This window comes from Opisthocomus hoazin, chromosome 2 (assembly GCF_030867145.1).
Source record: "Opisthocomus hoazin isolate bOpiHoa1 chromosome 2, bOpiHoa1.hap1, whole genome shotgun sequence".
Classification (NCBI taxonomy): Eukaryota; Metazoa; Chordata; class Aves; order Opisthocomiformes; family Opisthocomidae; genus Opisthocomus; species Opisthocomus hoazin.
The window spans coordinates 86,372,259-86,400,240 of record NC_134415.1 but is presented as its reverse complement, the minus strand read 5'-3'; the positions used below and the strand labels follow the sequence as shown (position 1 = coordinate 86,400,240).

Below are 27,982 nucleotides of genomic sequence, written 5' to 3'. Positions count from 1 at the left end.
TCGTCTTTTGTTTTTTTAATAATGAGCGCGGCTGCGGCGAGGCCGGGCAGAGCAGGGGCGGCTCCCGCCCGACAGGTGGCGCTGCGGACGGCGGGCGCGCCGAGGAGGTTTGTCCCCTCTCACCGCCCGTAGCCCGCCCGGCGGGGCTGACGTGTAGCGGCGCGGCGGCGATGGCGGCCGCCTGGGAGGAGATTCGGCGCTTGGCGGCCGATTTCCAGCGGGCGCAGTTTGCTGAGGTGGCTCACAGGTGAGCAGGGCGGCGGCCCCCGCTGCGCCCTCCGGGGCCCGCCGCCAACCGCCTGCCGGCGACCCCCTCCCCGCGCCGGCGGCCCTCCGCTCCCGCCCTCGGCCCGTACGGCCCCGGGGAGTTCTGTGCCGCGGCCCCCGGTCCTGACACGCGGCGGGGGCCCGGGGGATTCAGCCAGGCGCTGCCTCTCTGCAGTCCCTCATTGTTTAAAAAATTAAAACCAGTCCCACCGACCTGTCGGTGCTGGTGAGCCCCGGGGGGGAATCCAGGAACTCCTCAGGGTACGTGCAGGTCCGGGGAAGTGCTTGGCTACGTAATCGACGTTAAGTTCGAGCTGCTAAACGTCGTCACGGCTCTAGTGCTCGGTTTCTTATGCGTTGTTGGGTAGTTGAGGTTGCTGCCCAAAACTTGTTTTTTATTAAAGAAAAAAAAATCCTAAATGAGAACAATAACAAAAAAACCCTAAAATAAGGTACAGAAGGATCAAAGACACAAATTCTGTAAGCACAGCCATTCCTAAATTCATGGGCACGTGGGTTCTTACAGCAAAAGTTGCTGACAGCTGTTCAGGAAAGTCGTTTTAGAGAGGTGACCCAAGTAAGCGAAGCCATATTGATGTTTCGGGGGATTAGTTTTTGGTCATAAAAAGTGCGCAGAACGGCAGGTAATCTTCATTGTGTTTCCTGTGTTCAGTATTTCTGAAACATCAGTTTAAAGATAATTTTAGCAGGTACTTAGAATAACTGATTATTCTTCATGCTGTTCATAGATTGTCAGAACGGAACTGTATAGAAATTGTCACTAAACTGATTGCGGAAAAGCAGTTGGAAGTAGTGCACACACTTGATGGGAAAGAGTATGTCACTCCAGCACAGATTAGTAGGGAGATCCGGGATGAGCTTCACGTTTGTGGTGGTAAGTGTGGCATTTACTTTATTCCCTGGATTTGGAAGTTAATTTTGAAGACTAGAGAAAGAATTTGAATGTTTTGTTCAGTACCCTTAATCTTGCAGAAAAAAGTGAACTTGCTTCCTATTGCTTTATCTACACGTGGATTCACCTAGTGTTTTTTTATTTTTACTTAAGACCTGTATTAAGCTTTTAGGTAAGCATATCAAAATATGCTACTTGGTTCATTTTCACCCATGCAGAATTTCTGAGGTAGAAGTGGTCTAAGAACCCATTTGAGGGAAATTTGGTATTTTAGTAGGGTGCCTGGCCCAGATGTTTGGCCTTGACTCAGATTTTCAAAATCATTGTCCTTTCACATCATTACTAATAATAGTATTTTTAGATTGTCGTTGATAGGTGTTCTATTTTACCAGTGTGAAGAGACATCTGCTTTGTAAGATCTGACTTAGATATATAAGGAGGCAAATACGCTTCAAATTGCTTTTTGTCAATGGTTTTAATGAGAAGACAGTTTATTGTACTTGTAGCTATATTTAAGGGTGAATTTCACAGCATCGTGTGTTTGGAAAATTAATTTCCGTATTATGTTCATACAGATTAGTCACTTTCTTACAATTACCACAAGTATACCTCAGTTTGTGTTACTCCATTGTGTATCATATCAGTATGATAGCTTGAACTGAATTTAAAGTTGCTGCTTTTTGTTAGTAGCATCATGCAAAGGTAGAAAGTTTGGGCAGTCTCCATTTTGATACTTATGGACTAGTGGTAGAATCCAGATCAGCGTCAAGGCAGTAACTAATTGGGAGGGAGTTTGAACAGTGATGATTACCTCTGCAGTTTCTGTATTGATTTTCAGCAAGGCCATAGGATAGAGCAGCATGGGAGATCTTGCACTGACCACCTGTGATTTCTATGATTTGATGATATATAAACCTAAAGTTGGTTTAATTGGTCTACAAAAAATTCATGAAGATATGTTTTGTACACGATGGACTATGCTATATTCTAAATCTGTTCAAACATGTTTTATATACTAAAAGTTTATTTGTACTTTTTTTTGAAGGTCGAGTAAACATTGTTGACTTACAACAGGTAACTTTTTAGTAATAAAAAACTATATACTTCTTTCTTTTCTTCACCATGTATATTGTAAATATGGAGTTCATCAGGTATGCTCCAGCTAAGTTATTTTTTTAATAGAGAACAGATTTTATGAAGAGCTGGTAGCTCATGTCAGAGTGCTGCACATTACTTTTTCAGTCCATTTATTGCTTTATTGAAAGCTTCTCTCTGCTGAGCCATAATCTAGGACCTCTGAAATCGCCACTAAAATATAGGATTTACTTTATGAACTCTTCCTTTGTAAACTTAGAGTGACAAACAGAAAAGAAATATGTTTCCCATTTAAATTTAAAGCTGCAGGAGCATGCATAATTAACTTTGCATGCCCCTCTGGATCTTCCCTTTTCCTTCATTAATCGCTTTTCTCCACTAATTTTATCCTCCAGTAGTCTTCCTCTGTGACTAATTTTCCCTTCTGGCTTGAGTAAAATTACTTGGAATCAGAAAACCTTTCTGAAAGACAATTTAATATTTGTTGTTCATAGCTTTCTGGAATTGTTTATTATATAAGTTTCTTTTAACCTTGTCATAGTTGCAAAGAGAGCTTTTCTCCCCTAAAGCATTGACGCTTTATTGCAAATCACAGATGAACTGCATATGTATGCAATAGTAGAAAATAAACAGCTTTCCTCAAGAGATAGAAATGTGTAAGTAGAATGTCTCAATGTTTGAGAGTCAATTTCAATTGAAAGTCCTGATAAGAGGTTTTGTTGGGGTTTTTTTTAGGTAATAAATGTGGACCTTCTGCACATTGAAAACAGGGCTAATGACATCGTTAAATCAGAAAAAACTATTCAGCTTGTACTGGGACAGCTTATAAATGAGTGAGTACTTTCAGGAGCAACATGTATAATTCACATCAGTTGTTTTTTAAAATGCATACTAAAAGTGATGGCCAGCCTTTGTTACTTCTGAAGTGAAATACATTTTTCTTGACTGCTGCTAGGGCTGCTTGATGGTGATCAGTGCTTCTTTTCCAAATGCCAAGTGAGACCTGTGTTAGGAGACCATCCAGTGAATCCATGGAGCAAAGGCCTTGCTGAATGTCTCTGCCAATATCCTGCACTTAAGAGGCTTCATTTCTTACCCAGTGTCTTTGTGTACAGCAGCCAGATCTCCTTTGCTTTGTGGCTTTGCTATCTGCCTCACCTGTTGACATTTTTTCCCACTTCTTGCTGTACCTCTTAAGCCTAAGATGTATTAGCAAGCATTCAGCATACTAACAGCCACTGAAGTAATAGTCTTACGGGGTTGTCTCTATTATTGATTGTGCTGCGGGAATTGTTCTTGGCAAAGAATGTGACATTGCTGGCTCTCTTGAAATAATTAAGACCTATCTTGCTCACTAAAACCCTTTTGTAAGTCTCGTGGACATACAATGTTTTCCTGTTCCTGCTTTTTGACAGTTTCATACAAGTAGGTAAATGACCAATTTCAATACTAGCTGCCTGGTTAGCAGGCTTTTGAAGAAAACCCACATTTTCACAGATATCGTTCTCCTTTATTAATTTAAAATAATTTCCAGTTTGTTTTGGGAAAGATGCTACAGAAAGAGTTATAGTGCCAAGTCAATTAATAATTCAGCACATGGATAATATGTTAATCTTGAATCTCACACTTAATGTGTTGGGATTGTTTTTCTTGTTTTTAAATAAGGAGTTACTTGGATCAATTAGCAGAAGAAATAAATGATAAACTACAGGAAACTGGCCAAGTGACAATATCGGAGCTCTGCAAGGCATACGACCTTCCGGGAGACTTCCTGACACAGGTGATGCAAGCCACCAACCTTGCAAATGTGGAATAGAATGTGTTCACCTTCTTTTGTCGTCTTTGCACTACCCATAGCTTTAATTGTGATGAGCTGCTTGTCATTCTAAGCAGAAAAGTTTTAGATACATAAAGGTTGCAGTGTAACAGCTATTCACAGGTCAAGGTTGATGTTTACCTTTTCACTGTTTTGGCAAAATTTCTTCAGAGTCTTTATGACTGTTGGGAATAGGTTAGGATTAGGAATGTTAGGAACAATTTAGATTAGTGGAAGATCTGAAAATTTCTTTCTTTAAAGTATTAGAGACAAGATGTAGGGTTAATTTAATCTGTCTCATTAGCTACCCAGGAAGCAGAAATACAATGGTAGAGACCTTTCAGTTTGTTCAGAAAAGGTAAAATGAACTTTCATTTCTAGAAGCTGAAGCCAGACATTCAGAGTACAAACAAAAAAATTTTACCTTTGTTAAGGAGTGTTGTAGTGTTTAAAAGGATTAGGGAGAATTCTCTTACCATTGTTAACTTTCAGTCAAGGCTGGATTTTGTTCGGAAGGTATTTTTTTCAAAGGGTAATCCTGTGGCATATGTTAGGTGAACAGTCATATGGGGTGCCACAGAGGACCTTGTTGACTCTCAGTTTATCCATGGATTTCCTCTAGTATTTGTTGCATGATCAGCTTCTACAAAAACATTTCTAACATGCAAAAGTTACTACATGGTTTCTCTTTGTTTCCTGGGCAGTATTTCCTGGGGCTAGTTCACTTTACAAGGATGCACATTTATATACTGTTTGCACCTGTTCTTTTGTGTTTATTGTTGCTAATTTTGTCTGGACTGTTAGAAAAACTGGATAGTGAAGTCGTCTGCCAGTGGTTTGTACAAAATTAATACAAAGGTTAAATCTTAGTTTTCATTGTCCGTGTCTGAACCATACTTTTTTTTTTTTTTGCAAAATTTTCTTTCATCATTAGATACACATATATCTGATAGAAGAGGTCATTATTAGGAAAGCTGAATTCCCTGAAGTTTGGAGTGTGGGCTGTAATGTCGTCAACTTACAAGTAGACACATTCTCAGTATATCTAAATAATAATTTCCACTTGTAGTCCTCATTACTGAATATTTTGTCTGTCTTAGCAAAATTAATTTGATGATTTGTTAATACAAATTTTTTGATTAATTTTTAACATCATTAAAGTGCAATTTTAGCAGTCATCCCAGCTTCTATTTACAGGCATTGTCCAGGCGTTTGGGTAGAATTATTCATGGACAACTAGACCAGGAAAACCGTGGGGTGTTTTTTACAGAAGCCTTTGTGTCCCGGCATCGAGCGCGCATTCGTGGTCTCTTCACTGCGATTACTCGGTAAAGTGCAACACCTGCAACCACGTATTAGAATATTTTTACCATGGGTCTTTTGGACCAAATTCACTTGTGATTGAAAAAGAAAAGGAAATAAAGGCCTATAGACAGATTTCTTTAAGCGTAATTCAGTTCCTGGGGTGAAATATTTAGTTATATTGGACTCACTTTTTTGAAATGGGGACCTCCTTTTGAAAGGAGCAAAAGGAAAGTATAACAATATACAATATGCAACATACTTAAGTTTTTTGGCTAAAGAAAATGTTAATCACTAGTTCTTTTGTTTGTTTGGACAGTCTCTGTCATCACTGTCATTCCACTCCCAGTCAATTACATATTGATGTCTACCCACTATATGTGATTACAGATAATTTTTTCTTATTAAATCAATAATCTTCTGTGTCAGTTTATATGGAGAGAAAAACTTGGGACTGAAAAAGTTTCCTTACAGAAATTATCATAGCTTTGTTATATAACTTCATAGTAATTCAAAATTAAAACCTTGTGAACTGTGTTAAACAGTAGCACACTGGGGTTAAGATATTATGTAGTTTTGTCCGTCTGGAGTAACCTCTTATTTCTAGATTCTCTACATCAATTTCAGGTCATTATATTGTTTTGTTTTTCTTTTCTCCAAGGCCTACACCTGTAAGTAACTTGATCACTCGGTATGGATTTCAAGAACATTTACTTTATTGTGAGTTTCATTCAGACTGTTTTGTATTTTTGTTAGCTAATTCATAGATTCTTCACTACTAGAAGTATGCTTTCATAGAAGCATTTTAGTACATTGCCTTAATTCTGGAATAGTCAGCAGTATCTTTCTCTCTAATGTAAAGAGTGCTAAACCTGTTGTGGTATCCATAACTGAAGTTCTCTCTATCTAAAGCAAGGAGAGCATATGTTGATGAAATGCCTATGGGGGCAGAATGATGCAAGTACAGTACTCAGTTTGTCATCCGTTTCATTATTTGCCCTTAGCTACTGGCAGTTTTATCAGTGAAGCACACAAAAGAGGACAGATTTTATGAAGCCAAATGGCATTAGCCGCTCTGGATTTTATTTGTTGACTTTTCTCTGTGATAGTGGAGGCAGAGCTTTTGTAACGCTCTTAGTTAAAAGTCTTTATGTGCTGAGAGATAAAGCATATCCTTAAACTGTTTGCTTTTATTTTCCGCAGTTCCTTTTTAAATTCGAAATTAATAAAAAATTCCTATCCAACTGCAGAAACTTTTAAGGGAGTATTTCATTGTTTCTCACTTCTAATGTTGCAGCTTTTCTTTGACTACCAGGAATCCCCTTCCCTCTGTCCAAAATGCTGCTTCAAGCATCATTAGTCTTGTGTGCTGGCTGACCAAGTGCTGCTGGTCTTCAGAATCCTTTAATGGTTTTCTATCTTTTCTCATGAAAGTCAATATTTCTCTTCTGTTTGGTTGTGTCTTTTTACCTTCGGGGCATTGCACACTTTAGCTCCACTGTAATACCTCTCTGCTTACCATCTTGTTCTTTGCGACAAGCTTATTCATTAAAAACGAAAATCTTAGCATTTAAATAAAATTATGTAAACACTCTACTTTCACATAATCAGTTGAAGTTTTCCTCTTTTTTTGGAATGTGCCAGCTAGGTATTCATAGATTAAAAGGAAAATTTACTAAACTGTGTTACAGTAGTGTTACAGTATGCTGTTTCAGTGTTTCGAGCAGGTCATGAACAAGTACCTGATCGTGTATTGCTCAAGTACAGTGTTAATGTGAATTGAAGTTCTAGTGTTTTCCTGTCACCAGTAATTGTTGCAATGGCTAAGTGTATTTCTAGTACTTTCTTCTTCTGTTTGTTTTTTTTTTTTTGTGCGTTTGTTCATCTTTTTCTTTTGTTTTTCTTACTGTATTTTATTTCCTCTGGAGTTTCGTCAGTTTCAAAGAGCTTTTTACTCACTGCCAGGGCGCATTTGATTTTATTCTATTCACTTTTTGAGATAGCATTTCAATTCCACAAATGCTGGAAACTTGAAAAATATCTTTTGAATTATGTTAGAGGTCTTTTCCAACCTATGATTCTATGATTCAATGTGTTTTAAAGTGCTCTTTCTCAGTGTTGTGCCGCTTGCATTAAAAAAAAAAGGTAATTTCAGTGTACTGTTTGTGTAATTTACAAACAGCTAATTATTTAATCGACACTTAGTGTTAGACAAGATAAACAATAGTCTTTGGTTCTGTCACATAGCTGTGCTGCTATTCATGTTAAGCTGACATGAAGTTACAATAGAAAAGAAATAATTTTAGAAATTAGAAGCTGTTGAAGTTAAAACACTAATTACAAAGCATAATGAAAGCACAGATGTTCTTCATTTCTGAATATTGTATTGCTGACGTAGGACAGGCGTGGAGGGGTGCTTGTTGTCTTTGCCAGACTTTGACAGAGACCTAACAGGATGCTACAAACGACTCAATCACCTTTAAAAATATGTGCGAGATTACAGCGGTTCTGCAAAGGTCCTGTTGTTCTGTTTTAAAACAAAGGATTATCTGGACTTAATTGTAGTAGGGGCTGTGAAACCTCCTACGAAAGCACCTTCTCTGCCCTGGAGTTTTAGAACTGGCACTTGAAATAATGCAAAAATTAATTGGCATCTTCTTTTCTTCCCCTTTCGCTGTAAAGACTCTGGTTTATTGCTAGTGCTCCACAAAATGATTTGAAATACCTATATAAGTCTTACTCTTTATCCCAAAAACTTTCAATGAGAACAAGATGAGATTGCAAAGTGTGTTGTCTGACAATTTTTTTAAGAATAGGCACATTGAGTCTTATTTTCTAGGGTAACTAATCTATTAGTAAGTCCAACAATCTGATTTCATTTTCAGAATCTGTCTTGTAAGCTCCATATTACACAAGGTAACTGATCCATGGAAGAACATGATTTCTAGCTCTTGTCTTAGACTGTATAAAACTATCTTGTTTAAATCTGGTTCACTTTCTTCTACATTTTTTCAGTGTAACTACTGTTCAACTTTGTAAGTGACAGTCATGTTCAATAGCTGCTAGCTTATAGAGGTTTATCTGCGCTAATGGCGTGTCTGACTTTAAAAATCATGGTTTAAAATGTAGTGTTTCTTCTGGAACCAGGTTTTCCTGTGTAGGTGAGTTAAGCCTCCATATGCTGTACTAAGCATGTTGAAATGCTGGCTGCGACTCATATTTAATGAGGAAGGAGCCGTACCATGTGACACCATTTAATGTTCTGTTCCAGGGTAAAATCTGTCTTTTAATGAAATCGAAATCAACACAAACTGAAGGTAAAAAGGCCATCTAGCAAAGCTCTAGAAATCAGCAGAGCTTGGCAGTTGACGTCACTGATTTTTTTTAATATACCTAGTGATTTACGAAAAGACAAAAGCAGAACATAGAAGGCAAATCAGATATTACTGTGCACCTTTAATGGTTTGAAAATACCTTATTTAGCATCGAGATAGGCTTAGTACTTTGGTACTGCCAGTTACCAGTATGTTCTTTGTCACCGATATTTGTGCGTTACCAGGAGGTTGTTATTGGCAACAACAGTGTGAACATTATAAACAGTGAAGATGGTCACCAGTAGGAGGTGCTCACTTTTATGCACTTTAGGTAGCAATTTTTCATGTAATTTTAGTGTGTTCAGATCTCTCTTTTTTCCACCTTGGTTATCATGCAAGTGGTGAATTTGAAGAGAACATTATTAATAAAGTGCTCGTATATTTTATTGTCTGGCCAGAGAAGGATTCTTTTATGACTACATTTTCTAAATTAAAAGCTGAAAATGTGTAGTTATATGTTCAGTAAAAAGTGTTTTGATCCTGCCATTGTGACTCACTGTTTTGAAACATTATATGATTTCCAGAGCTTTTCTCAAGACATTCATAGAAGTCTTGAAAATAATTGATAGAACTCGGAAATGCTTCACTAGAACAAGCACTTGCAGTTTGGTCTTTGTTTTTTTTCAATTAATAGTAAAAAGAAAAACAACTAATGGGTAGAAAAGAGGAAGAAACAAAACATGGAAAAGAATTGCTATGTTTTCATTAATGGGTATATTGAAGTGGAAAATGTCGCTTCATGTATTTTTTTCTTGTAGCTGTGCTAGAAGAACTTGTTAACAGTGGTCGTCTAAAAGGCACCGTGGTTGGTGGGAGACAGGATAAGGCTGTGTTTGTTCCAGACATCTATGCCAGAACGCAGAGCAACTGGGTGGATTCCTTTTTCAAGCAGAATGGTTACTTAGGTAATTAATCTTTATTTTTGTAGATAAAATATCTTTCCAAAACTAGTTTAGGTAATTGATCTTACCCTAGTATAGCTTGTGTCAAGAGTGTAGCCTCACAAGAGTAAGTGGAAATCAATACAGTAGTTGATACTCATTTGGTAAAATACCGTCTTGCTTATATATAAAGAACCATATTTCAGCAGAGAGCCATTGTGCTAAACAGTAACTTTATTTCTCACAGAGTTACAAATGCTACTTTGATTGCTGTTCTGAAAACATTGCTTAGAATGCTCATTGTACACTTCTCAGATGGTCATTTTTGACCCACGTGTTTGGAGTTTCAGTCCAGGTGTCCAAATTACAATCAAACTTTGGCTGTTAATATTCCAGGTAGCCAAGCGTGCAGTGCGCAGGAAGAACCTTTTCCAAAACAAGATTTGTAGAGCTGGAGTGAGTAGCACTAGTGTCCTGATCTGAATCCAGACAAGTCTGTCTAACTTAAAGCTGAGCAATGCTGGATGATGGCATTTTAAAACAGGAGCTATGGGAAAATGTGGACGTGAACAGAGGAATGTACCCTTATGGTCCCAAAGGGCCAGTCCCTAAATAACAGTTAGTCTTGTGGTTTGAAAAGGTTCAGCATAATTTACTGTAGTAGTATTAAGTGTTTCTGTAATATTGCTTGACCGATAGAGTATCTGTCAAAGTCTTTGAATGTTTTTAGAATGTATAAGTATAAACTGCCAAATAGTTGAAATGCTTTCCTGGTGAGGCATTGGATGATTCTACGAGTGTATTAGAGTAACTTTTGAAGACGAAATATTTTATATTATATAGATTATAAATATTGTTCATGTTACATTAGAATAATTTGGAAGGATATAATTGCAAAGATAAACTTAATGTTGTAAGAATCTGAAAAAAAACATTTTTTTTCCAAAACTCAGACTAAAGTCATGTCCATGATTTAATCTTCAAATTTCTATGAACTTTAGCTTTAGGTGTGGCTTGTACTGAACGAAGTTTTAGGTCAGTATCAGCTTGAGGCTGCATTTACTTGTGTGAAAACTATATGTAATTCTTTGTTTCCTGCTTTCAAAAAAAGATTACCACATAAGATCCTGTAAGTATATGAAGGTACTTAAATGTAACAGACACCTAACTCTTTTATAGAATTTGATGCATTGTACAGACTTGGCATCCCCGACCCAGCAGGCTACATTAAAAAAAGATACAAATCCACACAACTCTTATTTCTGAGAGCAGCTTGTGTTGGTCAAGAAATTGTGGATCAAGTTGAAGCCTCTGTAGAAGAAGCCATGAGCTCTAGAAACTGGATAGATGTAGCAGTAAGCAATCCTTTCCGTTGCTGTTGTTAAATTTATTTATTTCATCTTATTTTTGTGTCAAATGATACTTCATTGAAACTCCACATACATATAACGAAAATTCCATATTGTCAAGAAGAATATTCTGTTTAAGATAGCAAGTAAAAAGGCGTTGTTTGCCTTTAAGTTGGTCTGAACAGAAACAGGAGAAGGGCATGTCAGTATTCAGTTGATAGATAGCTAAGACTAACTTTCGTTTCAAAATTAGTGCTAATGTATTCTGATGGAGAGCAATATATTTCGGGGGGGGGGGAGTTGGAAAAAAAGTTTAAACTAGACTCTTATGACAGTTTTGGTAAGCACAGGGATATTAGCCATTTTGTCCTGGCTAAATCCTAGTTTTAGGCCTTACAGCACTACTTTGTGACTTGTAAGGAGGCCTACTGTTGTTTTGTGTTTGTTGTTACTCTGCATCTGTTGAGCTGCATTTTGAAGATGTTGTCATGCATTTTTCCAGATGTAAGACATATTCTAGAGCAACGTTGATTTGGGATGTTAGAAGATTTAATATACTGTTTGCTTTTAAATCACCAATTTAATTTTGAAAGTACAATATATTCTAAATAGTTAACAGATGTCACATGGGGTGTCTGCGGATTGTATTTGTCCACATACAAGTAAGTCTGTCCATTCCATGAGAGATTATTGTACGTAAGTGATCTTGATTTTCTTTACCCTAGACTCTTCTGCCAAGTTCATTGTCAGTAGAAGATGTTGGGATTTTGCTTCAGCATGTGATGAGATCTTTAAACAAAAATTCTTCAGGTGTAGTCTTCAGTGACACCATTGTGGTCAGTGAGAAATTTCTGAGCAGCTGTGCTGACCTGTTTTCTGATATGATGCAACAGAAAGCTGAAAAGGTACAGGGTTTTTTTTAATTGGTCAAGGTGCAGTATATGTTGAGTGTTGGAGTATAGTTTACATAACTTTCTATTTGCTGTTACAATCTCTTTGCATGTCATCTGAAATATAACTTGAGAAGAAGAGCAAAAATGAAGAAAAGGTTTGTATATGTAATCAGTGTAATTTAATGTATATTCAGTTGCACTCAGGGAACACCATCACACTAACAGTACAATCAGATGCTGAATTTTGAAGAGAGGAATAAAAGTCTTTTCATGTGTTGCCCTTGGAAAACATGGTGTTAGATTAGTGGACTTAAAAATGGCTAAATGGATTAAATGTGTCCTTATGTATCTTTTGTTGCTGTGTGTATCTTTTTGCTGTTAAGTGCATGTTCTTCATTTTAGGAAATGAAAAATAACCCTGTTAATTTAATCACTGAAGAAGATTTAAAACAGGCTTCTGGTTTAGAGAATTCATATGCTAATAAGAAAGACAAGAAGGATGAAAGAAGAAAGAAAGCAACAGGTAAAGCATCAATATTTAGGTTAAAGAAAAGCAAAAAAAGATTTGTTTAGGCTTAGAAATACTCAAATACAATGTTACTATATTTTGCAGTTCATTAGTTGCCTACAGTCCATTGCTGAAGATATTTAAGAAATAATCCAGCCACTTCTCACCATTACACTGTAGGTGTAGATATGTCTGAGCTATGTCCATGATAACTATTTTCAGATTTAGAAATGCAGAGGAAGTACCGTAAAGATATTTTGACTTAGTCCAACACACGGCAGCTTGCTTTAGAAGGTAGGAATCCATGTTCATTTATCAGTGTATATGGTATGGTCACGTAAGATTGAGTTGTGCAGTGAGGATTGACCAAACCAGTATTAGCTTGAGGACTCCTGTACCATTTTTTATTACACAGTATGGATACACTCTTACTCTCCACTTTTCAGGGATCCAGGAAAATTTCTTAATAGTCTTGAGGAGTTACTTCCAAATCACTGTCTGAACTGAGAAATGCGATATTAAGGTGGGGGCTTTTGGAGAATATTGTACATCTTTTCTGAGAATCCCATGCCAGACAATTTTCTGTTTGCATGCATAACAGTTATTTGGAGATTCACACAGTTTAACATATATTCTGGGCTGAATTAATCCTAAGCCTTACTCCATTTGTGTGTTGGCTGTTTAGAATACAACTTAATCTTAGAAAGAATAAAAATGTGTGGGTTTAGCCCTTTCAAATCTTTCTGGTTTTTAAAACATTTTTCAGGCTAAAGACTCTATTTTCAGTCCCAAAAACTTTATGTGGCTCTTGTGTTGCTACAGCAGAGCTGAGCGATCTGTGTTGAACTCACATGCAGAATTTTGTGTGCTACTGAAAGTAAGAGAATTAGAGCACTGGTGCATCTAGCTTGATTGAATATACTCATCTGAAAAATAAAACGTTGCATTCTACACTTAAAAAGGCCATAACTGAGTTGGCACGGCATCTAAACTTGTTCTTGCCACAAGAGACAGCAGATTTTTCTAGGCCAGAGCTGAAGCAGAGAAGCTTGAACTTTAATTGAACTGTCATAAATAGAATGACTTTAGTTTCCAGCCCTCTGAGAAGTGAGACTCTACTGAGCATGTACTACGTGTCTAGACACATTCATATCCACAGGTAACGTACGCTGCACCATCCACCCACTGAAGTGTTTTTTTTATGGACTGTTAGGTGTATTACCTTAAAACGATCAACAACATGGTTTAAGGACTAGATGTTGTTACTGTGTAACAGGAAAACATGGCCAATGTCACGTTGCTTACCTTAAGGTCTGCATGTGACTATATCAGTATCTACTGCTTAAGTGTAACCTGACTTGGCATAATATTAATGCAGTTCATTACAAATATGGATTCTGCTGTGTACAGGATTAAGTGTAACCTGACTTGGCATAATATTAATGCAATTCATTACAAATATGGATTCTGCTGTGTACTGGATTAATGAAAATTTTCAAGATAGATTCTCTTTTGTCTATTTATAATACCATTTGCAATAGTCTGTTACAAACAAGTATCTGTAGAGGCATGTATTCTTGTAACCCTTTGTGTACATTATAGTCCATGTATCCTATTGTCATAAAATAACGGCTTTTCTGGCGGTATCTCTCCTGCTTCATCTCTCTGTGGATAAGATCTTGACTGCAGATTGCAACTTTTTCTATATGGCTATAAAGTGGAATACAGAGCGAGGGGAGTTTGTTTCCAAAATAAGTAGTATATTGCACAGCTGATGAAGAGCTTGCATCTGCTCAGCTGAATGCAGTTGCATTTCACATAAGCTTGTGAAAAACACCAGGGTTTTTTTGTTGTTGTTGGACAGATCACAAACTCAGAAGGTCTCACAAGTACACCATCCGCTGCTAGCTGCAAGTGAACTAGTTTGCTGTTCCTGCAAAGTAGTGCTTAGAAATCTGTCTATAGCACAGAACAGATCCAGTTAGCTTTGTGAGGAGTTGCATCTTGTCTTTATGTTTCCTTTTAAGTGATAGTAGTAGTAACAACGTGGTTGCTTGAAATTTTAGACCTTTTATTTAAATGGGAAGCTAACTACTTTCTCAAGACTCAGTGCATATATAGAACCACTTATTCTGGAGTTTAAATTTCTTTCAAGTGAAAAAAAGGAGGGAACAAGGTGTGATAAAGGGAACAAACAACAGAGCAGATTACCTTGTGGAAAGGGCCAGTATTGCAAATGGAGATGCTGTCTGCAGTGTGAACACATGGATTACAGAACCTATGAGCTAACTAATTTGTTGTTTGCCCTTTGCTGAGGGCTCCAGAGCTGGATGCAGGACTCCTGGCGGGGTCTCACCAGAGCAGAGCAGAGGGGCAGAATCACCTCCCTCACCCTGCTGGCCACGCTGCTTTTGATGCAGCCCAGGATACGGTTGGCCTTCTGGGCTGTGAGCACACATTGCTGGGTCATGATGAGCTTCTCATCAACCAACACCCTCAAGTCCTTCTCTTCAGGGCTGCTCTCACTCCATTTTCCACCCAGCCTGTAACTGTGCTTGGGATTGGCCTGACCCATGTGCAGGGCCTTGCACTTGGCCTTGTTGACCTTCATGAGGTTTGCACGGGCCCACCTCTCCAGCCTGTCAAGGTCCCTCTGGATGGCATCCCTTGCCTCCAGTGTGTCGACCATACACCTAATTCAGCATTAACAAGTGATGCAGATAAATTACCATAATATTGCAAACTTTTTAAGTGCTGGAACTTTACTGTGTACTAAGCAAATGATTTTCCACCAGAGGGCAGTGGAAGCGTGAGAGGAGGAGGAGGAGGTAATGCTAGAGAGATCAAGATTAAGAAAACCAAGAAGAAGGGAAGAAAGGATGCTGACAGCGATGAAGAGTTGCAAGCAACTAGCACAGGTTTGGCATTTTATTTTGGGCACTGTCTATTCATACTGACGAGTTTTTATCACTTGTTTTTGCACATCTCCGTTTTTCCACACTGTATTGATAAAGTCAGGTAAATTATCAAAGAAGATGAGAATACTGTTTAGGTAGAATTGTATCATTGGATATATTGTTGCTGTTTAAATGAAATGGACGCAGCATTTTCACTGAAAAGTGTAAATTAGTTTTTAAAAAAGAAATTGTCAAGGAAATGAGAGTTGTGTTTTGTTTTTTTTAATTTGATTTTATATAGGAAATGCCTTAGATTTTGCAATGAATATTATACTTGGTTTCTTAACACCTACTGAATAATGTATGATAAAGGGAGAAGTTCTTATCCAGTTCCAGAGGTAAATTAGGTTAAGTTAACAAATCACAGCAATGAAACAGTACTGAAGATGTTTTTCCTCATAAGGATAAAATATACAAAGTTTTAATATTTGTAATAATATTCACCTTGCTTAACTGAGACTTCTGCGTAAAAGCTAGCTACCTTTATAAGTATTGACTTTGTAATGGAGGAAAGTAGGTACTTTGAAGGCCTAGTCTGTCTCGCTTGTTTTAGATATATATTACAGGAGGAGTTTGAACTGCTCCCTATTGGTGCCCATTTCTCTGCCTTTACTGTTAGGAGAAGGGGCATGGATGGCTTCCTCAGAAGTAAATGCCTACATTGTTAGACTTCTAGGAAATATTGGTTGCAAATGAAACAATCATAATTATGTGTTGTTTCTTTTATTTGATGGAGTACCAGAAATGTGTACTTCCATCTTATTTATAGTATCTAGACTTCCAATACTGACTGAAAAATACTTTTAAACATGATTTTTGAAGTTGTGAAGTACAGCATCTTAATTTTGTGTGACACTACTCCTATAGATTGCTGTAATTCACATATAAAACTTTTACTTGTCAAGTGCTCAGTTACTGAGTAAAACTGTTAAATCACCTTTTTTTTGGTGTAGCCTTTCATGTTTTACAATTGTTGCTGCTTGTGTTACTGTATTATAATTAATAGATTGAACCAAAATTCCAAGATAAATTCAGATGTAACCATTCAAATATACATAAGACCCTTCCAGAACCTGATTTAAGCTCCCTTTCCACCTGTTCATGTAGCCTTGTATGTTGTTCATTGGTACTGTGGCACAACTAGGAACATCATTGATTTCCATTCATTCAGTTCCCTTACGTGCAGAATAGACCTGCTTTATGCTGTATCCGGAACATGGAATGCCTGTCCTCTTCCAGTCACCATCCTGATCTCATTCTTATATGCGAAAACTAAATTGTACAGCATGCAGACAAACTTCATATTTTGTCCAAAACCAAAATATAGTTGCACTAATTTGTATGCATTTGCAAGCAGAATGTAAGTTGATTTTGTTACTGGAACTTCTTGCCTGGTTAAATATTCTTGATTTGTCCTGTCTCAAATTTTCTACCGTAACCTCAAGTTTAGGATACTCTGTTACATAATTGTGTACCTTACTAAATGGGGTTAAAAAAGAAAATTAACAACCTTGTGAAAGCATTGGTCTTGGTGATGTCATCATTTCTAAACTAGTGGATGGGCTAGGCAGTTTAAAATCTCTCACCAAAAATGCATGTCCTCATGTACTACTTCAGTTGTCTATTAGAGAAAATAAATTCTAAGTGATTAAAAGAGAAATTGTCAGGTTTTCTTATGTGTAAAATTTAACTGTCATGTGCAGTCATCCCTTTTTTTTGCATTGTTGGTAATGCATAATTTATGTGGATGGTTGGACTTCGAGGCATTTCAATGTCTCATGCCACAGGGTAACTGCAGCAAAACTAAATATAATGTTTTCTCAATGAATGTTTCTCATGGCCGCTACAGGTAGGAATAAGCAGACGGAATTCCCTTTCATGTCACCAGAAGAAATTCAGGATGTTTTAAAGACCCACATGCAGGATTGCCCTGAAGAGCTTGTTACAGAACTTGCTGAACACCTAATAAGGTAATTTCAGTAATTCAACTGGTGTTAGAAAGTTTGTGATTCACTTCAGACGAATCTTCTCTCCAGTCTGTTTTCTTGCTTAGAAAAAAGTGTTTTGCAGATGGAGGTGAGCCACAATATTCTTTTTCTATACAGCTTTGTGTTACATGCTTGCTTATGTATTAGAAAGCCATGCTGACACAATAATGAGAAATAATGCTTCTGCCTTGCAGTAGAGGGTTCTGTGTCCTTTGTCAGCAAGTGTATTTTCAGGTTCACGGGTGTATTTCCACCCCCTTATGCTGATCCATGTTGGGGTTTCACCAGTCCCGTATTCTGTACAGCCCTTGGTGTATATTCATGTTCCCTGTCTTTTGTGGCTCTGCTAGTACCTGTGTGAACTGGGTCGTAAGCTAGGTCAGCAAACTGCTCTAAGCAAAGATGAATAGCTTCTTTTAAAAGATGTTCCATACAAGAGGAAGGATGTGAATATATGTGTTTAGGGCAAAAAGGACATGATAGGACTGTAACAGCCCAAGCTTGGATAACCCTGGAGTGCAATGATAACTGCATCTTTAGCAGGCCCTGTGCTATTTTAATGCAACTGAAGTCTTCCCCTCTTACAGTTGTCATTGATCTTAAATTTGTCCACAGACCCCTGAAAGTGTTTGTGACTCAGTAGGACTTGTTATGAGTTAAAACCTTGGCAAGCATTTACATACCATGCATACTGTAACCAGCAGTACTTCTGCAATTATAAAAGTACATGTTAATTTCCTAGTGCTTTTTTTCTGATTTCAGTTATTTGTTTTTTATTTATCTCAGCATTCTGTGGCATTCATGTCCCATTCATTTACTGTGTAAAGAGATAGCTTTCTCTCTTGCTGATACATTTGGAAAAACCTTCTACAGTTGTACATTTTGCTTACTGTTCCTTTTTTCTCCTTTCTTCTTCCCTGTTCTAAGACCTTTAACAAAATCTTATCAGGAAGTTGTGCGTTCTGTTTTTACGTCTTCAACATCTTCCTCTGGAGCTAGCAGAAGACAGACTATGAAGGACTTGCAGGAGGAATTCTCAAACTTGTACAACAACATTCGGTTATTTGAAAAGGGAATAAAGCATTTCACAGGTACAATAAATATATACTTTAAAAAATGAATATGCTCCTTCAAGGATGTTGAATTTATTCCGGAATCTACATTCAAGGGTTTGCACTGCTGAACACTGGCCTTATACTGGAGTGCATTGCTATGCACGCTTACTGAAATATGTTCTCTCTTTATGTCATATCCATAGTGGGTTCTTGTCCGTCCTTCCGAAGTGTTTGCATCCCTGTCATAGAAATGTTCTATGTTCTGTCATAGAAAAATTAGTAAGCATACTTCATTCTGTCACCTGTGCCACTAATGAAAGAGTTAAATACTATCTGATTCTAAGAAACCCCTGTTAAAGCGTCTTCTAGATTTGATACTGAAAGTAGCTGTTCCTTGAGGGTAGTCTTTCAAAAAGGTGTAGATTCGTTTTGCAGTGGTTTACTTTGTAAGGTGTCTTCTTTTAGCTACCTGTATTTTGTGACAGAAAAGTAGCATTAGGAAGATATTGCAGACATTTCCAAGATTCTTGGCTGTATTCAGCTCTGAGGAGCTCTTCTAGAACTTTCCCCGTGGAAAACTTGCAACAAAAGATGGGGACAATCTTTTTAGTAGAGACAACAGTGATAGGACGAGGGGTAATGGTTTTAAACTAAAACAGGGTAGGTTTAGGCTGGATATAAGGAAGAAATTCTTTACAATGAGGGTGGTGAAACACTGGAACGGGTTGCCCAGAGAGGTAGTGGAGGCCCCATCGCTGGGAACATTCAAGACCAGGTTGGACAGAGCTCTGAGCAACCTGATCTAGTTAGCGGTGTCCCTGCTCGCTGCGGGGGGGTTGGACTAGATGACCTCTAGGGGTCCCTTCCAACCCAAAACTTTCTATGATTCTAAAAGGAGAGACTAGCAAAAACCCCCAATAGTCTTACGTTTAGGAATAAATGGAATTATTTCCCATTAGCCTCTGTTCTTGTACGGGTGTTCTTTAGCCTCTTTTTTCTAAAATTCTACTGTTTCAGTCTTAGGTCATGTGCCTGCTCTTCTGTTTAACTGCTTGTCCTGCAGATTTTTTCCTTTATATACTTTTTACTTGTTGGTGGATAGCAGTGGTTGTTCATTAGTGGTTTGGGAGGACTGTACAGGGACTAGTTTACTGGCTATACAGATACATCTTTGAAATATTAACAATGCATTAAAATGTGCTTACAGACCTGAAAGCTCACATTTTTCACTGAGGAATGTTCCATAGGAAACTGCAAATGAGGGATGTTAGCTTCAAGTATCCAGATAACTTTCTGATACTACGCATGGTTGATAGAGTCCACTTTTTAGCAAGTGCTGTGATAACCGTCATAGGAATCAGATAATTGCAGTTAGTTACTTTTAATCACTTACTTCTTTTAACAGATGAGACTCAGACTAACCTTGCCAAACACCTGTTGAAGACTGTCTGTACAGACATTACAAATCTTATTTTCAACTTCCTAGCATCTGATTCAATGATGACAACAGAAAATTATTCTACAATCACAAGTGAGGTACACATAACAGTTCCTTTTTGACAGTCTCAAGTAGATCAGTGATGTTTATTTAATGTTTAATTATCTTCTGTTTAAAAACGCCCTCAGCTAAAAAGGTAATTAATGTTATGGATTATTTCCATTCTTGTCTCATACAGGTCCGAACCAAGATTTTAGGTAAATTGCCAGAAGACTCCAAAGGTCCTTTAACTAAACTGCATATTTCTCTGAATGGCAAGGTAAAGTGATCCAGAATCTTCGAGGTCAGATTTCCTGTTCTGCTGATACAATGCTAATAAACAGCTGATATATATAGTGTAATACATTACTGCCGCTGCTATGAAGGATGAAGGCAAGATAATCTTTTGAATTTGTGTAAGTCAGTGAGAGTAAGTACATTTTCATATCTGAATTTTAAGAGGTGAAACAGTGATCTTACATTTTGATACTGATAGTCGCCTAGCTCTTTGCTTCCACATGGAGTCCAGTGTATCTTTTATGTGCAGGTGAGAAGAGTAAAAGCTGAGAGAGAATCTGCAGTTTAAAGTGGTTGATGTTTTTTGTATTTTGTTCCTGATTGTTCTCCTGTGTATTTCTTAACTAGTAAAATCCTGGGTATTTTGAAAAGAAAAAAAACTACCTTCAGATTATGGTAGTGTAAGTACAAAGGAAAGTAATTTTACGCAAAAGACCATACTGATATGTTTCTTAAGAAAAAAAAAATCTGTAAATAACTGTAGAACATGTATTCCTTGTTTAATTGCATTTTTAAGACTAATGGATGATAGTTTGTTTTAGTATTGAAGTATGTGAACTATTGGAAGATGAATCGAATTAATTTCTACTAAATACTTTTTCTTTTCTTCTATAGTTTGTTCCAAAGGTATACATTGTCACCTGTTTCTGTGATTAATTGTGAACAGTAGTTAACCTTTTTTATAATTTTCTAGCACAGATTAAATATTTGTATCATTTTTTAATAGAGTGTAGAAGATTTTCTTTCATGCCTTGATTCTGCAGTGGATATTTGTGGTATAATGGTGAAAAAAGGAGACAAAAAGAAAGAAAGGTACCTTAATTTTATATGTTGTATGCACAGCATGCGAAATGTAGTTCTGTTGCTGCACAAATGTCAGATGGTCAGTTTCGTAGCAGTCGCACAGAATGTGTAAGAGGCAGCCTTTCTTTCCAAACTGTTTAATGGAAAAATACAAAACCAAGCAGTCCTAATTCCATGGGAGAAGAAGGAGGGGAGACTTCATATTTGACTAACTGCTTACTGCAGCATATCAGTTTCTAAATTCTCTAGGAGGTTTTTCAAAATCTGAGCTACACCAGTGCTAGCTGTTTATTTTTTGGGGTTTTTTTATGTGGATTTTCACATAAAGAACTGGTCAGTCAGAGTAGAAAATTAAAATTAATTGAAGTTAGATATGTTTTAGAGTCTTATCAACTACTGTAAGATGGAACAAGAAGCATATTTTTATGTAATGTATTTCTGTTCCTTAGGCAAGTCCTGTTTCAGCATAGACAAGCTCTGATTGAACAGCTAAAAGTCACAGAAGATCCAGCTCTTGTTCTGCACTTGACATCAGTACTGTTGTTTCAGTTTTCAACACACTGTATGCTTCATGCACCAGGAAGATCAGTACCACAAATCATTAATTTCCTAAGTGGCAAGATCCCAGAGGTATTCCTTTCTATCTTTTTAAGGGGAAAGTACCTTTTTTCTATGACAGAACATAAGAGTTGTGCCTTATACTATTTCTGCTGCAGAAGACTGGCACCTTTGTGTTTCACGTCTAATCGTTACTCTATGTGCAGAATATGCAATATCTCTGATCTGTATTGTATTTCAAACCTGTCATTTCAGGGATCTGTCTTCAATATTTTTGAAATAAAATTAAAAATCAGTCTGTTATTAGTACTGTAGCTTTTGCCTTCATCCATAGAGACAGCTATGTGTTGGGAGATGTTATAATTCTTATAGCTGAAAATTTTTACGCTGTCTTTCCTCCCAGCTAGAGCATGGTTACTTTTTAAACTTTTCTAATTCAGTTTTAAAGAAAGATACACCTCTTGAAAAGTAAAAATATTGAAATTCAGTGTTCTAAACTGCCAAAACTGGTGATGTTTACTAACTGCATTGCTTTCCTGCTTCAGTGATTAATTGTCCTGTTCTAGCAGCATGGATGCACTTTAGTTTTTCTGCCTCTTTGAATGTCTCTCTGAGATTAGGTTGCAAAATGCCTTGATGGAAATATGTTTATGTGTCAGTAACCCTCTTCAGGCAAGAATGGGAGAATGCTTTTTTAAAAATTTAATCTTTTAATTTAAGGTCTGTGTACCTTCTCCGTGACATTGACATTCCTTTGTTTTGTTCTGTTTTTTACCCCTCAGGATCAGCATTCTCTGTTAGTCAAATACCAGGGATTAGTAGTGAAACAATTGATCAGCCAGACTAAGAAAACTGAACAGGGAGACGGTGACACAACAGATAACCTGGAAGAGGAGGAAGGAGCAGATACCATTCGAAAAGAGCTCCAGGAAATCACTACTTCTATCAAAGATCTTGTTCTCAGACCTAGAAAGTCTTCTGTAACAGAGGAATAGAATTCTTATTCAGTGTATCCACATCCATGATACAGATTTTTTTTTTTTAATCCTAAAGGAAAGGATAGCAGAAAATGCTTGACAAACTTCAAAGTTTTGCTTTTAACAATTGCAAATCACAGCCAAGGAACACTGTTGTCGGGTGATGGTGGCGAATGGAGTTTTGTTATCTACTGCTACAGTGTACATGTAACACACATTAAGTGTAGATGTGACAGAACATAGTTGTGGACAATTTGGGTATGAAATTAGTGTTTTGTAATTGGCATCTTTATGTGAGGCCCCAAGAAATGGTTATTCTTCAAATAACAGTGTAACCTGTTCCCTACATACACAGGCTTATAGTTTTACTTCTCTGATTTGGATTTATAGTGATCTAAGGATTGCATATAACTCTAGATAAGTCTGTATATCTGAATTCGAAGAGCAGTTTTGAAACATATGCTGATACCTAATAGTATACCAATGAAAGGCCGTCTTTACTTTTTTATTTCATTTGTGAATGTTTTCAGCTTCCGTTCACTGGACCGCAACAGTGAAAACATGGAGTACTAGTGTATATTGCTGAACTTGAGAGAAGTGACCCAGTACTAATGTGAGTTTCTAAATAAACTGAAAACTTATGAACATCAGCACACTCATGCTACTAATGTATTCTGTTAATGTCCGTAATAGCAGTTCATTTAAAACTTGTGATTGGGACAGAGGAGGTGATACCCTTTTGCACTGGTATTTTGGGAGTGGATAAATGCTGTTAACGCCTGCTGTATTTTACGTGCTGTAAGTTCATTCAGCAGACTTGTTGAGTTCTTAGTCCAGTTCCCATAGCAGTTAGAAACATTTGGATGCATTCTGTCAGCTCCTTGAGAGAGCTTGTGGTTTTCTGTTTATCCAGAGTTCCTTGAAAATAATTTAATTTATGATCATTCCCTCAAGTTCTTTACCAGCCTTATTTTTATATAAGCGATACTTCATGTCCTCAGGAAACTGCAAAAATGTGTAAAATAGAGTTCTGCCACTATTAATGACAGAATTCTTGTATGTCAAATATACTCTTAATTTATTTTTAAGAGAAGGTAATTTTCAAACCGGAAATACTTTAGCTGTGATGCTTACTTTAGCTTCAGTAATGCTTATTGATTTCATGTGTGCAGTTTCAAGTTTTTGGATAAAATCAAGTTTGAGTAGTCAAACAAGAAATAGAGTTCTTTTCACTAAAAATGTCATTCACCCATTCTGGCCAAAAATCTTCGATGCTGAAAGAAAGTAAATTCAGTGCAAGCCCTAATCTGTTCAGATATTTCTGTTTTCCAGCAGTGCACATACTCTATAAACTTAATCATAAATATGCTCAAGCCTGAAATTGCAACAAATTGAATTTGAAGAGGCCAAGTATGGAAGCTCAGTAACAGATTAACCAAGGTTGAATTGAATTCTATACATATATAAAAGACAGTAATGTTGAGCAACGTTCACATCAATGCTGATCTTTTACCAACTGTAAGGCAAAACGGTTTGCCAGTTGTAAGGCAGAAGCAAAGGTAGTTGTTTCTCTTTCCTTGACTGGAGGCTATCATAGCTGACAATGAAGGACAACGAGGAGCAGAAGATGAAAAATAGTCAGGCTGTTTAACTTTGTTAAAGAAATAGAGTTTGCATACAGAGAATAGGTTTGATTTCTTGTTACTTAGCCAGAACAATTATAAAGTTCCTATACTGAATGTAAACAATTTTATATGACATTGAGCTATTTTGTAAATAATATGCCATATGACATTCTGTATGCAAATATGAAATTATTTTAATAACATTAAATGATGAGGTATTTAAAATGCGTTCTGTTGACTTAACCAATGGTTGATCGTCTTGCAGCTTGCAGCTTTCAAACAGCAGTTGGGAATATGCACCATTTGATTTAACGTGCCATTTTGAGCATATTTTTGTTTGATGCTATTTTATGCTGGAATAATAAGGAACTTCTAAAATTTACTGTATCATCTGTTAGACTTGCTGTATTGCAACCAATGTTATAAGAATGATTAAAAAAATATATTCCTTGAAGTAGGTATAAGGGAAGTACTAAAATTCAGAGATATCTTCTGGCTACTAATAGAATTCAAGGAGACATAGGTTGAAAAATCTTCCCAGATATTTTTGTTGTCTCTTACATGTGGAAAATCAGTCTTTAGTTTGTGAACTAGAAGTATTTTGAAAGAGAAAGAAGAAGAATATTCACAATTTCCTGAATATTTTGCTAATTCATGGGGGTTTTCCTCTTCCTAGGAGGAATGCATGCAGGAGGAACAGTAATCTAGAAATCAGAGATGCAGTTCACAAAATAAAACTGCCCTTTGGAATATCTAGGAAAATTAAAGGCAATACAAAGTATACAAATTAATGCTTTTGTTTTGGTTATAAATATTTAGTGTCGATGTCTTGTGCCCTTCACCTGTGGTGTTTAAACACCACCATTATATTTTTATAGACTCATAAAGCTGACATGTATGTGTACATGTATGTGTATATACAAAAATATTTACAAATATGCATCTTGTAGCCTCATTTGCTGCTGCTCTCAGCAAATTGGAATGGCTGTATCAGCCATAGGTAGAATAATACCTTTCTCAGCGGCACTCTTTCCTTTTCCTGTTTTTAAGTGGCAAAATGTGACTTTTGTAGCTGGTTATTGGCAGGTCTGATGGAAATAAGCAAACTGTTGCTCTGTTAAAACTCGTGGCCCTCTTTCCAATTCTCTTGCTTCGCAGCTTCTTAAAAAAAACATGGCACAAGTTGCTGAGTAGTAACATTGGAATTTGTCTGTGTGAATCCATCTTACAACTTGTTCAGATAAAGCTACAGTACTTTGGTTCTCTGTGTAAGCTGCTGAATCAGCTACTGATGCACTGGTGGCTCCTTGAATTTTTTTTTCAATAAGTAACAGTTGCATATTGCTTAGGCCAGGAAAATTGAAATTTCTACAAAACTCAGTGTATTTTTTGATATTTCTAGTAGGAAATTTAGTACTCTTGCAGCAGACACAAGTGACTGTACTGGGTCAGATGGAAGGTCTGCGTAGCCCAGTATTGTGTCTCCAGTAAGGGCCAAAAGTGGGTGCCTAGGGGGGAGTATAAGGCGGTGGCATGTAGTGGTTTTTCCCTTGAGTGCTTTATGACCCTCCAAATATGTGCTGTTCAAACTTTTTGAATGATGATTTTACTTTAAACATAGAAAATGGTAATTATCTGAAGCTTTTGGGTAAACGGGATACTTGCGAGAGCAGAATTCCTTTCTGTGCTGACCCAAATAACAGAACATATTCAGTAAATGCCAAAAATGTTTCTTGGGAAAACAACAAAATCATTGATTATTTAATTTTTTTTTTTAAGCAATTGTTAAAGAATGACATCTTTAAAAAAAATTTTTAGGAAAAAAAAAAAGGAAGAGCGACTTAAGAAGGTTAAAGAGAAACAGCAATTGGTTGATGAATTTCCTGAATCCTCAATGTGAAGAGGAAGCTAGGTCAAGACAGGTGATGTCTGGGGACAGATGAAACAAGCTGCTTTCTGTTTCAGGAAGTTCAGCAAGAGATGCGAGAGCTGTACGAGACATCGTCGAACTGATATTCTGAAGAAGCTGCAGAGTTTTTGTTGTCCTCTGCAGTTGTACTCAGTTTGCACCTGTTGGCAAAACCCGACTGTTTTAAGTGTTTCTCTGGGCATGTCTTCTATTAACGTCGTTAATGATCTCTGTCTACAGTTAGATGAATTTAAGGATAATCTTTGAAGTTTAAGGAAGGTAATATGCTGGAGGAGGTGCCTGTACTTCTCATCGCTTCTGGAAAGAACATATTGTGTTAGAGCTATTTGTAATTGTCATTAGCTCTGTTGACAGACCAATTTAGATAATGCTTTTGTCTGGTGATCTTCAAAATGTTCCTGGTCAAGACTTGTACTTCAATTTTTTTCAGAGAATTTCTTTACTGTGAGGGTTGTGAGACACTGGTAGAGGTTGCCGAGAGAAGCTGTGGCTGCCCCCTCCCTGGCACAGTTCAAGGCCAGGTTGAATGGGGCTTTGAACAACCTGGTCTGGTGGAAGGTGTCATTGCCCATGGCCGGGGTGGGGGGTGTTGGAACTAGATGATCTTTAAGGTCCCTTCCAACCCAAATCATTCTGTGATTTTATGACTCTGTGTGATTCTTTTGTTGGACTCAAATTCAGACCTAACTTGTCCTCTCTCTTCTCAATCTGAAAAAAATCGTAAGCTTGAAAAATAAGCATTGAAGTGCTTGGTATAAATAAAGTATATAACAACATGAGGAAAGAATTCAATCTAGTTTGAGCAGATGATAAAATTAGCGTCTGCAGAGGTTTAGTAAACCAGCCAGCTACAAATGGAGATGATGAATTCTTGGCAGTAATAATCAAATGATCAGTCTGATGTATCTTGCATTATACTACCTATACACAGAATACCTTCGGAACACATCCAGATTTGGCAATTTCGCCATCTTCAGATAATGTAATACACCTTTAAGTCATTTAAATGTTTTGGGTTTTCTTCTGTCTGTGATACAGAGCAGTTCCCACCCATTTGAGATTATAGATAAATGATTCAGATGTATTGGCACTTGGTTGTGGAAAAATCTGCCCGGAGGTCAGTCGTGGTTCATACCACAAGCAGCCATCCATTTTTTCACTCTGGTTAACTTCAGACAGCATTTTTAAATGGACACAATATCCTTACTTTCAGCTGCAATCAATTAAAGGTCTGCATAGAGTCTTAGGCAAAGTATAAGCACTGCTGTGTGCTTGGTGCATGTGGTGGACTGTGAAAGTTAGCTGGCCCCTGTTCTGTCCAAGAAAAAGTGGAGGAGATGACTGCAATTCAAAGAAGACCAGAACTGTGAAATATTGAGAGAGAATCATAGCATCATGGAATCATAGGATGGTTTGGGTTGGAAGAGACCATTAAAGATCATGTAGTCTAACCTCCAACCAAGAACCTAGAGGCGACCATTGCTACCACTCTGATGGTAATAACATATGAACACCTTCCTGCATGCTGGAAGAGCGGCAAATTGTTCCAGCTCAGGAACTGCTTTAGTAGTGTCAGAGCGGGTCTGATGGGTCCCCAAAAGTCTTTTCTGAAATTGGAGGAGTGTTTCTCCCTGCCCCCCCATTTCCTGTATGCAACAGTCAGAGTTTAGCCATCACGATTTTCCTATTTCTTTTCTGAATTACAAGCCCATGTGAGGTCTTTTGGGTTCATTACGCATGGACCAAAGTGTATCTGGGGACAGGCTAAGAGAGTTGGGGCTGTTCAGCCTGGAGAAGAGAAGGCTCTGGCGTGACCTTATAGCAGCCTTCCAGTACCTGAAGGGGGCCTACAGGAAGGATGGAGAGGGGCTTTTCACAAGGGTGTGTAGTGATAGCACAAGGGGGAATGGCTCTAA

The 27,982-nt window shown here is 37.4% G+C and overlaps 1 protein-coding gene across 1 annotated transcript; it reads left to right on the top strand.

The window, feature by feature from the left end:
• The first annotated feature begins 138 nt into the window (after window positions 1-138).
• UFL1 (UFM1 specific ligase 1) lies at window positions 139-23,161 on the top strand. Its single transcript, XM_075414345.1, has 19 exons — window positions 139-247; window positions 1,017-1,162; window positions 2,226-2,254; window positions 3,011-3,108; window positions 3,941-4,055; window positions 5,289-5,419; window positions 6,055-6,113; window positions 9,526-9,672; window positions 10,828-11,003; window positions 11,723-11,902; window positions 12,293-12,413; window positions 15,194-15,316; window positions 17,205-17,325; window positions 18,271-18,434; window positions 19,804-19,934; window positions 20,075-20,155; window positions 20,900-20,985; window positions 21,426-21,606; window positions 22,317-23,161. The coding sequence occupies exons 1-19, from the start codon at window positions 171-173 to the stop codon at window positions 22,527-22,529; spliced, it is 2,379 nt and encodes a 792-aa protein (XP_075270460.1). The 5' UTR covers window positions 139-170; the 3' UTR covers window positions 22,530-23,161.
• Window positions 23,162-27,982: the final 4,821 nt, after the last annotated feature.